The sequence below is a fragment of the Truncatella angustata genome, assembly GCF_020726525.1.
Source record: "Truncatella angustata strain MPI-SDFR-AT-0073 chromosome Unknown BKA67scaffold_8, whole genome shotgun sequence".
In the NCBI taxonomy this organism is placed as follows: domain Eukaryota; kingdom Fungi; phylum Ascomycota; class Sordariomycetes; order Amphisphaeriales; family Sporocadaceae; genus Truncatella; species Truncatella angustata.
This window is the reverse complement of record NW_025763388.1, coordinates 272,854-288,830: the sequence shown is the minus strand read 5'-3', so window position 1 is coordinate 288,830 and position 15,977 is coordinate 272,854. Positions and strand designations below refer to the sequence as shown.

At 49.5% G+C, this 15,977-nt stretch overlaps 6 protein-coding genes across 6 annotated transcripts; 3 read left to right on the top strand and 3 right to left on the bottom strand.

Annotated features, from left to right (window-relative positions):
- Nucleotides 1-82: 82 nt before the first annotated feature.
- BKA67DRAFT_385963 (uncharacterized protein) lies at nt 83-1,545 on the bottom strand. Its single transcript, XM_046096583.1, has 2 exons — nt 805-1,545; nt 83-739 (listed from the first exon to the last, which is right to left on the bottom strand). Exons 1-2 carry the CDS (start codon nt 1,055-1,057, stop codon nt 162-164), a joined length of 831 nt encoding a protein of 276 aa, XP_045953913.1. The 5' UTR covers nt 1,058-1,545; the 3' UTR covers nt 83-161.
- An 812-nt stretch (nt 1,546-2,357) lies between these two features.
- On the top strand, nt 2,358-3,976 carry BKA67DRAFT_577341 (uncharacterized protein). Its single transcript, XM_046103628.1, has 2 exons — nt 2,358-2,649; nt 2,699-3,976. The coding sequence occupies exons 1-2, from the start codon at nt 2,467-2,469 to the stop codon at nt 3,698-3,700; spliced, it is 1,185 nt and encodes a 394-aa protein (XP_045953912.1). The 5' UTR covers nt 2,358-2,466; the 3' UTR covers nt 3,701-3,976.
- Nucleotides 3,977-4,316: 340 nt separating this feature from the next.
- BKA67DRAFT_662196 (uncharacterized protein) lies at nt 4,317-4,799 on the top strand (the record flags this gene model as incomplete). Its single annotated transcript, XM_046107951.1, has 1 exon — nt 4,317-4,799. One exon carries the CDS (start codon nt 4,317-4,319, stop codon nt 4,797-4,799), a length of 483 nt encoding a protein of 160 aa, XP_045953911.1.
- Nucleotides 4,800-5,279: 480 nt separating this feature from the next.
- On the bottom strand, nt 5,280-6,664 carry BKA67DRAFT_577338 (3-ketoacyl-reductase). The gene has a single exon (XM_046103627.1). It carries the CDS (start codon nt 6,581-6,583, stop codon nt 5,762-5,764), a length of 822 nt encoding a protein of 273 aa, XP_045953910.1. The 5' UTR covers nt 6,584-6,664; the 3' UTR covers nt 5,280-5,761.
- Nucleotides 6,665-9,488: 2,824 nt separating this feature from the next.
- Nucleotides 9,489-13,174, bottom strand: BKA67DRAFT_694463 (eukaryotic membrane protein family-domain-containing protein). The gene is made up of 2 exons (XM_046109268.1): nt 10,429-13,174; nt 9,489-10,374 (listed from the first exon to the last, which is right to left on the bottom strand). Exons 1-2 carry the CDS (start codon nt 12,991-12,993, stop codon nt 9,694-9,696), a joined length of 3,246 nt encoding a protein of 1,081 aa, XP_045953909.1. The 5' UTR covers nt 12,994-13,174; the 3' UTR covers nt 9,489-9,693.
- Nucleotides 13,175-14,632: 1,458 nt separating this feature from the next.
- Nucleotides 14,633-15,673, top strand: BKA67DRAFT_385933 (cutinase). The gene is made up of 2 exons (XM_046096582.1): nt 14,633-15,043; nt 15,094-15,673. The coding sequence occupies exons 1-2, from the start codon at nt 14,786-14,788 to the stop codon at nt 15,571-15,573; spliced, it is 738 nt and encodes a 245-aa protein (XP_045953908.1). The 5' UTR covers nt 14,633-14,785; the 3' UTR covers nt 15,574-15,673.
- The last annotated feature ends 304 nt before the right edge of the window (nt 15,674-15,977 follow it).

Genomic DNA, 15,977 nt, shown 5'->3' with positions numbered 1-15,977 from the left:
CGAAGAACGCTACGTGAAAACACAAATATATATATAGCCATGGATCGAGGCCGCGGATCGATTGGAATCACGAAAGTTAAATGGACACGCCACCCTCCGTCAGTACCGAGGCTTCATCATCTCGGACGGAGGGATAAATGAGTTCTCATTTGGTGTGACTCTTAGTCTTGACTAAGCTCTACAGGGGTTCTTTTAATAGGAGAGATATGGTGTTGGTACTCCTGCTGGCCATCCAATTCCGTCAGACCTGTGTCTACCGGCTTCTCGTGTACGGCGCCGTCGATTGGCCTCGTTCCTTCAACTTCATCTTTTGTTCGATTCGCCCGATCGGCGCTGGCCCTTATCTTCTTCCGAAGGCAGAAATAGACCGCGGTAACTGCTCCGCAGACGGCAAGTGAGGCTCCTATCCCTATTCCCGCCTTCGCCCCCGTCGACAGACCATCGACCTGACCCGAGCCATCCTCGCCGATGGCAGGGCCTGATGTGGCGGTTACCATGACGGCCGGCGTGGAAGTCGAGGCAACGGCGCTGGAAGTGGCCGTCGCATTGGAAGCTGACCCTGCTGCCGCTGCGCGAGTGATGTTGAAGAAAGCCGATGTGACCGAGAGCGGCTGCGGCTTGCCCTGATCGGCCGACACACCTGCGTGGAGCCAGAGAAAGAACACGCTCGAGAACGAGAGATCCAGGTCGAACACCTGGATCGCCCAGTCGAACTGCGGAAACGCGTTCGTCTCGGTCTCTTGAGGAGGAACATCAGCAACACTTCAGCAAGGGGGGTTCTGGGGGACCGGGCACTCTACGTACGGAAAATGACCGGACCGAGCAGGGCGAAACCTCCTTCCAGGTTCTGCTGCCAGAGGGCTACGGTGTAGTTGGAATAGGTTGTCGTAAACTTGATCGTCTGCACGTCGCCGACGGCCCAAACTGCGTTGTCCGAGAAGGGACTCGGAGATTCGGGCGCATTTGGTGGATTGAAGAACTTTCCGACCGCAAGCGACTCCTGGTCACAGGAGACAAGAGTCGCAAAGAATAGAAACAGGGCTTTAGGCCTGATCATTGATGCACAACTTCAAACGGTATTAGTATGGCGTCGACGCGGGAGCTTTTCTACCGAATTAGTTCCTGGACACTGTTATGGACTGGAGGACTTCATGATATGGTACACGAGGCGGAAGAAGCAAAGCTACTGAACAACCCAAGCACTGCAACACTAGCAGCGAGAATTTCGCTATCATGGGGTGTGGGTTAAAGCTGAGACCTGGGTGTCTCTTTCCTGGGCTACCATGGGAGCCAGCACAGGGATCGTGACATGGTAATCTGGCTGAGTTGCTATAAGACTCATATCAGGCTACCTGTGTTAGGGATGCGGGAGAGGCTATGAAGCAAGTCAACTAGGATTTGCAGGAGGTCGACTAACCCAAAGCGGATATTGGCCTGCTCGTATTTTAAAGGCACTTCCTTTAAAAACACGGTACTTCGTTCTCGTTGGAAAGGTCACCCGTGGCTTCCCTGCTTTTTTTTTCTTTTTGGTGGCGTTCTTCATGTCGTTTTGCAATACTTAAGCACCGTCGTTACTATAGTTTTATAAGATATTTCCCTTTTATTAATAACGAGAAACGCTTATTAGGCTCAGAACCATGAAACCCCCTATCTTGAACGTCTCGTAGTAGTTAGTGAACCTCTATCTTCGTCGGCGGTGGCGACAAGGTCTTCGATCGGCTTCTCAGAAATGAGGTATATTCTCTTGAATGTAACGCCTTGCGTCCGGAAGTACCGCGAGTTCGGCCTCAGTCCGTAAGCAGGGCTTAGTTTTCAAAAGAGTTAAGGCTAGTCGACATGTTGCAAATCCTAGTCAACCTCCTGCATAGCCCTTTCAGGGGACACTCCCGAGACGTCAACGAAATTTAGTCGTTTCATGGCCTTTCATTCTCATTTCGAGTATAGAAATTTTAGACCATCTCGAATGAAATATCGTTAAGACAGCGAATCATGAAAGACTAGAAAATGCCTAGTGTGGAAGGCTTTTCAGTTATCCTTGGTGACGTCTCCTTTGTGACCGACGAGCTCATATTGCGAGCAGTTTATGACAGTCCGACAGTTTGGATCAGGGGGTGTCTTGGTTGTACCTGGCCCAGTTTAACGGTTGGCGTGGTAAGATATCATGATTCGGCAATGAATGGCTTTCGGCAGTGCCGATTATTGGCTGAAATAAAATTGACCTGTGATAGCGCTTCCTGACATTTCTTTGAGCAGGGATCTTCGAGCTGTGCCGCTCATCATTTGTTGGTTCTCCGATGCAACCTCGCCAGGCGCATGGCGAATTGGGGGCCATCCGAGATATTATTGGGGCACACGAGGCCGCCTTCTTCCAATATTGTCAAACATAGAAGTTCCGGGACTTTTGCATACATTTTATTTTTCTTTATTGTTTAGGTCACTGTGCCCCTGAGCTTGTCATGGTTCATCATGTCTTCAAGGCGACCTTCTAATACTATTCTCATCGTCGTTGGAATTGTTTTGATTTCTGCATTCGTTGGTTTCGGTGTTAAAAATGATACGAATACTCAGCCATTTTCATTTGGCAAGGACAGTAAAAAATCCTCACCCGCAGGCGGGTGCATCGACGATGTGTACAATAGCACTCTAGGGGTGAGTTGTACACGCAAGCGCCTTGATCATCGGCTGACCTTTTTCGTAGTTCGAGAATATCTTCGTGATCGGCTTACCGTCCAGAACCGACCGGCGCGACAGTTTGGTGCTTGCATCTGCGCTGAGCAACATAAAACTCGAGTTCGCCGATGGCGTTTTGGGAGAGACTGTTCCAGATAAGGCTCTGCCAATCGGGAAAGTTGGCCAGGAGCGGCCGGCCAACCCCGTCATTGGATCTTGGCGGGGACACATGAACGCGATCCAGGAGGTTGTACGGCGGAATCTCTCGTCTGCCTTGATCATGGAAGATGATGCGGACTGGGATGTTCGGCTGCGAAAGCAGCTCCGAGCATTTGCACTGTCGTCTCAAGCCTTAACGCAACCCTTGCAGGGTACCAAGAGCGTCTATATGGATACATCGTATCCCCGGTCGCAAAACAAGCAGGCAGTAGCGACAGAGCTTCATCTCGACAACCTGCCACATACGATAAATCCAAGCATATCGCCTTATGGCGATGAGTGGGATGTGTTGTGGCTAGGCCATTGCGGTATGCACTTCGCAAGCGATAAACTTGACACCCCGAGTGGTCTTGTTGTGCATGAGAACGATGAGACCGTACCGCAGAAACAGCATCTTTGGACCCTCTCTAACCCCAACGATGTAAAGGAGTTGTATCCAGAGCATACTCGTGTGGTTCATCATGTCGAGGACGGCGTATGCTCATTGGTCTATGCAGTGTCACAGAAAGGTGCTCGCCAGATGCTCTATGAAGCCGGACTTAAGAACTTCGATGCAGCATTCGACATCATCTTGAGGTGGTTCTGTGAGGGCACCGGGGGAAGAAGACCACATACCTGTCTGACTTCATCGCCCGGACTATTTCAGCATCACAGGCCGAAAGGGCCGAAGAGTGGAAACAGTGACATCTCGGATCACGGAGATGGATTTCAGGACAAGGCTTATACAGATGTGGTCAGATGGAGCGTGAGACTGAATGCTGAGGCTATCATGGCGGGTGAGCCGCTAGTAGACCAGTACCCTGACGCATGAAAAGCGAAATTTACCAGAGCTCTTCGACAAAAGCATCTTCACTTATAGCTGAAATATCACAACATGTTACTGTCTTGCAGTTCTTCAATAATATGACCAGACTGATTGAGGAGTACTTGAGTAGATCATTATTCGAAAAAGACAGGGTGGTTACTCTAGATGGTGAGGTTGGGTGATGGGCAAGCACAAAGATTTCCACTTTATGTAGCTAGAATACAAACATGTCATGCTATCAGCTGTGAAAGAGACGCACATGGAAGCGATTATGGCTATGGGATCTTTCTACGAATCCTTGCAGAAAATCGGTTATGGCTGAGTCGTGCACAGTGATTACTACCGATTTCTTTGTTCTAATTGCGCACAATGCGCTGCATGCGGCGTGATTAGGGCGGCAAGGCACTCGTACAATAAGCCCGATTTGATAGACACAAAATTTCAATAATGACTTTCCAGATTTCAAGCCATCTATGCATACTCACGATCGGAAGCTATGCCGATTACTCCAAAATGCGCTTCCGGGTCCCTCTTTATCGTGACTAATGCGCATGTTATAGCATGGATACTATCATGCTCTATCGCCGTACGGCTTTGACTGTCTTGACGAAATTCAGCAAACATGGCAGCCATGGCAACATCGATAGCTCTGTCATGGCCAGTATCCCTCATAAGCGTTGGCAATCTAATGCCGCAGGCTAACCCGCAACGGAGATCTCGACTACTGCGGTTTCTACAAGACCTGCGGAACCTGGATGTGCCCAACTACACGGACTTGACAGAAGCCCTCAACTTCTACCAGGCTCGAGGGCCGCAGCATTTAAATGCTGGTATGCACGCTTATATACATTTCAAGGTCCTGGATATCCCAAAGTTGAACAAGCCTTTACCAAAATCAATGTATATATATATTCCCGTACCCGACGCAATGGACATTTCTTTACCCTACGTTCCACTTTCAGTCAGCCCATCGCACCCAAACAGCGGCGGCGAGCCAAAATACCACTTCGTATTCTTCATATACCGACACCGGCCCGATATGCATCATGACCCTGGCCTTGCAGCGAATCGTGCTGACCCCTATGTTATTTACATCATGTCTTAATGGGATCGAGAGCACGATCATCAAATGACATGGTTAGATTTCGCAGATAATTCTTGGGCGGATACAGTGTCCCATTTCCTGGACGTTCAGAGGTTTCGGTCACATGCCACTGTTCTGTCAAAGGGGGCAACAAGGTGTGGTGGGTTGGCCTGCAATGGGTATAACAGCATTGTAGGCCATAGTTAGGTGCTTCGAGGGACTTCGAATCTCACCTGGGCTAGCATAGAACTAACCTAGTCGCCTGCGCTGGTATCCTGAAGCCATTCACGATCTACTGCGATATGGCAGTTGTAGTCTGGATTAGCCACAACATTTACATTCTTCCAGGGTTGCCTATTGGAGCTCCTACACCCTCACCTGTACTTCCGAATGACTTTGAGCACGTAACAGGATTTCAGGTGAGGCCCATACCAGAACTGTTCTGCATGGTTTGCACTTCTTGAGGGTCCAACATGACGGCGGATTCAATGGTGCTATTGTCAGAAACGGCGCAGAGAATTCTTTCGGGGGTGGTTTTGGCCTGCTGAGCCCGGCATAGGTACAACACTACTTCGGAATCTTGCAGCATCCGCATGATCGATCCTACGTCTTCAGAGTTCTAAGAGCTTGGACCACCGTTCCAAACAGGTTGGCAGTACCGCCTCATGCGCAAAATACCAACCAATTTTCGGCGTGGTATGTCCTTGCGCTTGAGGCTTAAGCTAGCCACCTCGAACGCTTGAGGCCTTATATGGTACGAAGTAGAGGGTTTGCAATCAACATATCCTTCGGTATATTGATTAGTTTTGGAATACCCAATGGAATTCTTTTCGTCATTTTAAGAGCCACTACCAGTGCACATTTCCTCGCTCCCTTGTGCGATTAAGTAGTGCATGATGGCACTTTACGCCCTCAGTACTCCATGAAACATCTTCGAGGTAGAAATTCACAACTCTTCACCTGAAACCTGCGGCATTCCGGTTCTAGGACATGACAAGACCGCCGTCCACAATGACTTGCTGGCCAGTGATTGCACTCGCCCAAGGACTTGCGAAGAATAAGACCGCGCCAGCCAGATCATGCGTACTTGTAACCTTTCGTAGAGGTGTTACGGCGGCGATCTGGTCGAACACTGCTTTTGGCGTGGCGCTGCTAGCATCAGTTCCCTTTAGTAAACCTCCAGCCACTAAATTGACTGTGATATTCTTGGGGCCGAGCTCCGCTGCCATCGAACGAGTGAAAGCCAGGAGCGCACCCTTGGCTGCGCAGTAATCCTGGTATGGCACCACTGGGTTCTGCACCAGATTACTGCCGATGTTGATGATGCGACCGCGGCCGAGCTTCTCGAAACCAGATATAGCGGCCTTCGTAGTGTTCAGGGCCCCTTGCACGGCGACTCGAATCTGCTTGTCGAAATCTTCCCACTCAATTGAGTCCAACTTTTTCCTGCCATCGCCATTGAACTGGTAGTCTGCCAGGGCGTTGTTGACCACGACGCTTATGGGCTGCCCGAAATGTGATGCGGCCTGGTCAAACAGTGCAGCCACTTGCTCTTTGTCCGTGACGTCGGCTGCAATCGCGATGCCGCCAAGCTCTTTTGCGATTGCCTCCGTTTTCGGGAGCGAGTCCTTCCCGCGACAATTGAGCACAACTCGAGCGCCTTCTGCCTGGAAAGCACGGGCTGTAGCCAGACCAAGACCTCGGCTTGAGCCAGTCACGAGCACGACCTGATCCGATAGCTTCGACATGATCGGTTCAATTGCTAAAGGACAAGACACTTCCAAGTTCAAGATGTCCTGTCGCATGCGGGGATACCTCTGTAAACATCAATGCGCTCGACGACCTCCCACACTCCTGCCTACGCGTTGATAGCGATCCGCTCCACTAAAATTTCTCGCCAATCCGCTGGAATCTACAGTAGTGCGAACGATCAGGCGGAGACAGGCCAAAGAAACAAGGACCCCTATGTATAATTACAATTATTCGCGCATCAATTTTGAAGCTGTTGCTGCCCCAACTTCAAGGAGGCTCCCCCGGCGTCAGGGTGTAAAATAGTTGCCAACGCTCTTCGCACCGTGGTACGTAGTAGTGTATTTAATATAGCAGAGACGCATACTAATACAAGATAATAGTAAGCATATAGCGCATCAACCTCGTCGCTTGATGCGATAAATTACTCAAGGTTTGATTTACTGTTGAGGGATTCCCTCAAGGAATAGGAGATTCATATCCGGTGGGAGCTCAGGCTTTGGTAGCGGCGCCGAGTCCGCAGTGCTGCCCGTTCGCGAAGTCGCCATGATTGGCATGGATGAACTCACAGATATAGAAAATTGGCATTGGAAAGTTTTGGCAATGAAAACGTTGAGACGCGGCGTTAAATTGCTCCTTCAATCGGCGATGAAGCTTTTTGGCAAGAGAACTCTCGAAAGGCATCGGCTGCATTCCAACGTCGCTAATCGATATTATGACATCAGAGGTTTTTGACTACGTGGATTACTTCTTCAGCCAGATCCCTATGTAAGCGGTGCTGAATTTGTCAGCCTGTAAAAGAACTTCGTGATGAATCTAGGCACTTGTCCATCCCTCTTTGTTTGCCCTCGTCTATAATGAAAGCAAAGTATTGCGTGATGAGGTGGTCGGTCTCGAGGACGCCATCGAAAAATGGGCAGGCAACGGGCAGATAATTCAGCTCCCATCAGCAGACGAGTTTGACTCTGAGTACTGTGGTGGCCCTGGAGTTGGTGCATGGGATCTTGACGTCGAGTGCCGCGCTGCCCCTCCGTCCTGGTCAGAAACGTATCAGTGGCTTCCAGCTAGCTTCATTACCATGCGGCTTGCCGATCCATATACGTGAATTATCTCCACGGCCAGTGTTCCTCCAAATCAGCACAGTTGGTGGGTGGAACACATGTTTAGGTCGTCAAGGGAGAGGAAGATTTCCAAGCTGTCGCCGGAATTGGCACAACTACTACAAAAATGGGCCTACTTCCGGACGAGACATGGCCTGCTCAAGCAGCGACGAAGCTACCAAGAGAACTTTTGGATATTGTTCGAACGTATTTTTATGCATCTGCAAAGAGTGAGAAACGGGCAGAGTTGCACTGTGACGCGTTGATCGCAGAGCGTACTTCATTCGTCGATGAGGCTCAAGATTGGTGGGTTCAGCACACGTATAACTTTAGTGAGCACCGAGGATGTGAATGGAGTCTATGATCGCTAAAACTGGTAGACTGGGACAAGAAACAGCATCAGCTTTGCGGTTGGACTTGTTGATGGTTAATAGGTTTTCGAGGCAGCGATCTTGCAAGCTCAGGAATGAGAAATCCAACAACGCGGCGTGATGAACTTTCTGGCAAGATTTGCAATAACAGTAATATCGGCTATATATTTCTTAACTCCAGCTCTATATCTCGTGCTCGCCGTGATTGGCTCCTTAGAACGTCCCACTCTCACGCAAGTCTATTGCCACAGGTTCTCAACTAGCATCAGAAGATGAGAGTCTCCGATAAGATCATTCATGCAGACTCACGTAACAGGCATGAGAGCAGGGGTTCCTCGTGGCCCTGCTGGCAATTAAACATACAGCTGCTAACTTATAGCTTAACTCATCACTATGATGCGGCATCACAGAATATACTCTCAGTGCACGGTGTTGCGTATTTCATCGATTCTTTTTACTTTAACCCATCAACTATCGGCCACCACAAGCCCACTTCACGAGATCAAAAGCAGGATTCCCCTTGTCCTCGAAGTGGTTCTTAGCCGCATCGAGCACGTTCATACGTGAACCCAGTGGTAAATCGTCAACTTCATCCTCCCAACCAACAACCACCTACAAGGGATCAAAGTTAGGATCATGCGTGGAACCCCATCTGGTGCAATCTTAGATCTTCAAGTCAGACTATTGGAGTAGATGTTATAAATGAGCCTCTGTTTCTGATATACAGCCTTATCTGGGCCTCAATAAATTGGCGCTCATTGCCGATCGCGAAGAATCTCTCTGCGGAACCATTTCCCCGCTGATATCAAATATCAAGAAGTGGAGTTTCCGAGGCCCTTGGCCCGGCGGCATTGAGCAGGAGCACTAAGTGATTCGAGATTGCTTATACGCGGTGGACCCCAATCGTAATGTTGAGAAGATACCACCGATTAGTGTATCGTAAAGGAAGCGGAAGAGAATTTCAACCACTTCTAACATACACATTAAATGGATGCCTCAGGTACACACTTAGGGCAACCACTTGGAGTAGCCTTCAGAGGAACAGAGGATGGCTCTGTTCCTCACCGTTACATCCTACTCCATATTAATAGACTACTACTGATCACCACGCGTGACGTGTCTATCCCACATGATCGTCCTCCGCGCGGTTTCCTAAGCTAGAAATTCATCGATGTCGAATGCAAAGGCCGCCAAAGTCATTCAGACTTTGCAACGCCGACTATGGCTGTTCCCTAACCCGCGTGACAGCTACATACAAAGTGACCAGACGGCTATTTATCAGAGGATCGGGCTTTACTCGCGACATCGCATGCGATAAATAGCCCTCGATGGATTCTGGGTTTCCACGAAAAGGGATTGAACATGGAGGTCGTAATTGGAGGTCCTTAGCCTTGATGTTGTTGTTAATGTGGAATTAATGAATTTTGGATATGTTTTTTTTAAAATTAAAACTTTCAGATGCGTACAGAGCTTGTGTCACATGTGCGAGGCGGGCTTTTTTATATATATTCATGCTGCATCAAACTGATCTGGCCAACAGGAGCGCCACACTAACGAGCTTGTCACTTTTCAGTTTTAATCATAATGAAGAAACGAATCAAGGTGAAAATGCCTTCAATTACCCTGATGCTCCTGAAAATGTGATGTGACGCCGTAACAATGCTGAAGTGCAATGCAAGTTATGTCCGCACCATGTTACCAGATCCTCTTGGCAATCATCTCATATCTAGTCACTTTCTCCAGACCATCATCGCCAATTTCCATCTTCTTACCGGCCTGTTCGCCTTTCTTCTCACGATCCCTCATCCTCTTGAGACCTTCGGGATCATCGGCATAAATCAGCTTACGTCTCTCGTCCCCAACCTCTACTTGACCCCAGCCCCCGACTCGTTTTCCAGGTTGAAAGAAGCTTTCCCGCTTCTTCTCACCTGTCACGATGGATTGTTCCTGTGCTTGAACAGCAGCATAACGTTCTCGAGCATACTTGAGAAGTACCATTCCCAAGAGAAGTTTGACCAGGAGGAGCACGAGCCAGGCCAAGAAGAAAAAGGTCAACATGGTGATTAGAGCGACAGCATCATCGGAGCTGAAGGACCAGAATGCCCGGCCCTCAGCAGGCGTGAAGGGGTTGCCGTAAACAGCGCGACCCAAAGCATTACGGAGAAGACTGTCAAGACGGTCAAGCGCAGCCAGCATTGCTGGCGAAGATGGTACCGAGGACTCGAGAGAGATCGCGGTGGTTGCTGTTGGCATCGGTGGCGGTAGATGTGTAGCGAGAAACATGTGGTAGATCTGCACACAGGCTCTGATGAAGAGACATGAGAGTGGCAGGAGGGGCAGGCCGATTCTGCGGGTGAGAGCAGGGGCGCCGAATGCCTGATCAGATTAGTATTAAAGCCAGATGGTAGATAGGCTTAAGTGTGTACTCACGTTGGTATAGTAGTCTTTGCAAAATATATCAAGCATTCTGCGATAAACGACTGGCTTGACGTTATTGAATTTGTTGATATAAGCATGCTTGATCCAGTCGACAAGCATCTCACTGCCAATGACGATGAGGAATGGCGATAGAACCTCGCCCGAGAACATCCACGAGGGCAACAAAGTAAAGCTCGCCGGTAAGTTGGATGCGGTATGGATTGGGCCCGGACCCGACATGGATGGATCCATTTCACTTCCAGCACCTGGAACTGACAAGCCACCAACCTCCACAATGTTGCGCATACCGATGATGATTAGGATGATCCAAAGTTGAAAACGCTCGACGACATCTGAGCAGGTGAGTTGAAACAAATTCTCTTTCTCGATTCTCTTGAACACACTGCCTTTGATCTCAACGAACTGATTCGACATGAGCAGTGAAAGGAGTGCATTAGAATAGGAGTTAACTGCAACGTTAAGAGTAATCACTTGATAAAACAATACAACAGCGTGAACGACATTGTATATGAGGGAGAGGATGAACATGCCCAGTGGGAGAAGGATCTTCGATCGACCGAAGCTATTGCGAGATAGTGTCTCTGAACTAAAAAGACACTCGAGAATGTCTTGGCCGATCGCGGCGAGCAAGCGGTCACCAACCTCCAAGAGATTGAATATGACGTAGAGTTTCATTGCGGACTGGGCTCGTATGAAGTGATACATCCGGCTTGCGTCGACGGTCATGAGAGCGAGAGAGCTACATATAATAACAGCTCCCTGTAGAAGGTCCGCCTTGTGGTACGGAGTCAAGTCTGATGGCATTGACTTGGTTCTTCGATGCCGAAAGACTCCGGGCCTATGTTTCGGCATGGCATGTTTTGGGGGGTGGAAGCCAGCGTTGCTTTTCAGCCGAGATGCATCTAGAGAGGCGTCAGAAGCATAGCCAGTATCGCGTGCTCTGCTTTGGCTCCTAGATTCAGTTTCGCTTGCTGTCGTCTGAGTGCTCTCCGTCCGGCTCGCAGAGGGACGGCCCCTACTTTTTCGGCCTCTCTTCCAAAGACGCCAGCTGCCTTGCCAGACGAAGCCTGTAAGCCACTTGACTTCTTTCCATACGACATAGCCCCACCACTTGACCAGGACCCAAGCAGCAATAAAGAACCTTAAAGGAAGTAAGGTAAATGTGTACAAGAAAGCGTCAAAACAAGCCAACGTGCCAAAAACAAGTGTCAATTCCAGGTAAGGGGGTATCAACAAGGCATTAAGCAAGCGCTCAAATTTGACAGCGCTAGATTCGTAGGGTATATCAGATGTTTGGTGCCGGTAAATGTAAAGTGGACTCGGCCGCACGCCTGCCAGTTCAAGCTGTAGATGCGTATGCAAAGACATGGGAGGAAGAGGTATGGTTGGCTGTTGTATGGGGGCCGCCTGTACAGGCTCCGTGCTTTCCATGTCTTCTGTAGACGGTGTTTTGTCTGGCCTGCGAGACGAAGGCGTAATCCTCCTTGAAGCAGGTGTGATGTTGACTGAACTTCCCAGGTTCAGCGGGGGTGGACGAGCGGCTGGGTTGAAGGAGTTGCGCCGGCCAGTGTTTGGCGACGTAGCATTCGCAGACCCAGACCCTACAGTCGGCCGACGCATAACAGGAGGCTGAGAGAGCGTTCTATTGGTAACAGATGGCCGTTTGTCTGGAAGGAACCGAGTGGCCAGGGGGTTCTCAGAGAAGTGGCGGGATTGCAAAGGTTCAGTCCTTGGATTCAGTACCGGTGACCTACTAGCCCCGTTGATGATGCTTTGTATGCCCAGCCCTACACCGGCAGCGCTTTGCACCTGGTCAGTCAACGACTGACGGTTGACTGATTCCGCCGCCCCAGCAGATAGAGGATACTCCATTCCATTCGGCTTGCGATTGTTACCGACGGGTGGCTGAGGGGGCACCACGGCAACTGGCAAAGACTCGGGTGATGTAGTCAGGGCTTGCATCTGGGAAGCAGAGAGCTTGCGAACCGTGCCAGTGCCGGTGCCGGTGCCGGTGCCATTGATTTCTTTTTCTTTGGAGGACGCCGTAGACGTGGACGGCGTCTTTGTTTGCGCAGGGGCATCTAGTACTTTCTGCGGAGGTCTCTCCACTGCGGTATTGGCATCTTCTGCTGGCGAAGAAGACGACGAAGACTCATTATCGCTATGTTTGGAAGAATCTGTAGAAGAGGATATGCTTTCTTTGTGCCCCGACTCTTCTCCTTCTTCTTCTTCGTCTTCTCCAGCCGTGCCTTCCCTCGTAGCTTCGAAATTGCCATGCCTCGCCACACCGCCGGCTGGACGGACAGTGGCATTAGGAGTAGAAGCGGTGACTTCAAGAGAGGGAAATGGATCGACGGTAGGCGAGGGCTGGGGCGAGGGCAGTTGTTTCGCTTCTGGTCTCATGACATGATCGGGTTCCGTCGCTTGCATAGGTCTTGCACCGTCGGCGTCGGAGTTGGCGTCCCCATGCCCACCTCCATTCCTATGAGCATGGTGCTGGATGATGGTGTCGTTGGCTGAGGCGTCATCAGCAGCTTCCATTACTGTTCCCGGCATTGTCGCAAACGATGATCCAGACGTGGAAGCATTTTACAAGAAGCGCCTCTATCGCTTTCAAGCTGCTCCAGGATGTTGTGGAAGAGTCCAAACGACCGACCCGCTTACTGCTGCCAAGGTTGCAATGCGCTGAGGTGAGAACTGCAATCGTGGATAAAAGTCCAGGTGTCGATAAGAAAGCTTCAGGGGAAATCCTTATCAGTCCATCATTCTGCAGGGGATCCGAAGCGCTGTTGACCAATGGCTCCGGCTTTTAGATGCACTAGAACAAAGCACAACTGCCCTGCAGCTGCAGCTGCATGAACCATGTATGTCATTGAACCGTGAAATACTGTGTAAAGGGAGAGAGTACGCTTAACCTGTGGCTAAAGCTTGTTGCTTTGGTCAACAGCAATTCTCATTCCAAGCTTAAAATGTACTACATGCCTCACCAGCTCATCAAGGATTAATTCTATCTTCCTTTTCTTCGGAGTGTTGTCTTTGTACTCTTGCCACATGAAGCTTATTATTGCACCTGGTCCGCTAGAACACCCTTAAGTTCTAACCTATAGCGTCAAGCCGCCAACCTGCACATCTCCCAATCACTTTCATCGTGCTACTCCTTGAGACATCCTTGGTGACGGTCATTCTGTTGTTTCAATTCGTGATTTCTGAGCTAATCCACAGCTCAATCGATACAAAATTTGACGACAGTAGATGCAAGTGTCCTAACTTGTACAACTATCAGGTAACCTAGGTGTGCAATACAATGGCAGCAGCAGTGCGTGCTGTATCCACATCACAGGCAAGCAACGAAATGTATCAGTGAGGCCTGATCCATACATAGCACGACGTGGGTCAAGTCATTAGGAGAAACGCTGCGAAACATCAGTACCATGGAATTAGAGCATTTCAATAGCTCTGATCGTAAGTTCTGAGGTAATATCATTGACTCTGCAAACTGCGATTCGTATCATACTATGTCAACGCTAGCTTACACCCAAACGTTGTTCAACCAACAATCGTGAATCAGATTGTCTGGATCAAGACCAGGGATGATCTCGCTACCCCTCAATCAAGAGACATATTTCCATGAATATCGGAAAGTTTCTGGCGTCACAAGCTTTACTGGCGCTCTGCCGACTCTCAGCAGGGCATGACCGCGGGAAGGGCCGAATTTAGACTTCATATACCGCATTCAACACTTCTGCCGCCTAATCCCCACACCGATCATGGACCCTTGAAACATTGACACCGAAACCTGTAAGCATCCTTTGGCTATTGCATTATCCTAAATAGGCACTCTACTGCTACCCCTTGAAGCGCCAACCGTCTCTACTGCGCGTCATCACAACGTGTCGAATCATGACACGACCCCCCCCCCTTGCCGCGCGCTATGGAAGCATGGAAGCTCTGAAGAACTTCTAGAGATAGATTCTCATGCCGGCGAATTGTCCCGCACAATAAAGTTGTGTCGCGGTCCTGGCCAGATGTGGTAGCTTCCATGCCCACTCAAACTGACAGCATGTTTGATTTTCTCAATCCTGTGTGTGGCTATGGTGGTCTGGCGCATATGCAGGGAGAACAGTTGACTATAAGAACTTCGATTAGAGCTACTGGACAACAAACTCGTCTATTCACGGGACCTTTGAATTCTCCGTTCTGCTTGCAAATGATTTGTATCACTTTCCTTTAACTTCTCTTCGCCAATTTCCAATTGCTGCCGCTGTGCGTGTGGCATCTTTTTCGCTCATTATCTTGCGGTCTACTTTAATAGGATTCTTTGTGCAATATTCAAATTATCGATCCAGTCATGAAATTCTTTAGTGTAATATTACCAGGGCTGTTAGCTACATATGTCAGTGCTGTTCCGGTGGTATATACAGGAAGTATATACGACGTGCCAGAAGGTGTAAGCATTGAGGAGCTGGTGGCCAGAGGCGAGACCAACTTGGTGCTGAGGGAGGCGGACAACGCCGATGCCGAGTTTACTGCGAACGACTTCCTGGATTCCGGCTGTAAAGACGTCGTGCTAGTATATGCAAGAGGGAGCACCCAAGACGGGAACTTGGTAAGGCCTTTCTCTGAACTCAAAACCCCGGCTGACTGAGATGAATCTAGGGCGACCAGCCAGGACCTCAACTGGCCGCGTCCTTACAGGATGCTTTGGGTGCTGATCGTGTCGCAGTCCAGGGTATTGATTACCCGGCAGGTCTTGTGCAGAATCTGATTCCAGGCGGTACCGACCCCGACAGCGCCGAGGACGGAGCCGCGCTGATTACGAATATATCTGCTACATGTCCAGAGTCACGCATTGTGGTTTCAGGCTATAGCCAAGGTGCTGCCTTGATCCACAGAGCTATGGAGCAGATCGAGGACTCGTCTGTCCTGAGTCAAATCGCTGCTGCGGTCACTTTCGGGGACACACAGAAGGACCAGGACGATGACCAGGTCCCTAATGTTGATCCGGCAACAACACTTATTCTTTGCAATGATGGAGACAAAGTCTGCGATGGGACGTTGATCGTCACGCGCGCGCATCTGGACTATACGGGCAAGGTACAGCAAGCAAGCAGCTTCGTTACTGGCCTTATTCAGTAGGGGCGCCACAACGGCGCAGTTCTGGTTGGAGTTTGGAAATTGAAGTCGGCAGTATGAATATGGGAATATCTACTATAAACCCTCTTATTGTTTTTACTTATATTACATGAACATTTTCTGCCAGGCATGATGTTGGGCAATCAAAGATACGGTATAATCATACAGCAATCGGGGGAAGATACAACTAGTAAGGACCACGTCATAACTCACCGTTCAATAATTCAAGATTTGTTTGTTTTTCAAGGAGACCATTGTTGTCTTGTTTTGCGCCGACTCCGGATTGAGCGTAAGAATGGAGCTGGGCTCCGAATGTGGCTTTGTTAGTAGTGCTCTTGTCACTGATCCAAAAGACCGTGGACTACTAATCGTCGCCGCCATGAAAGATGCTCTAAGATTGTGTCTAA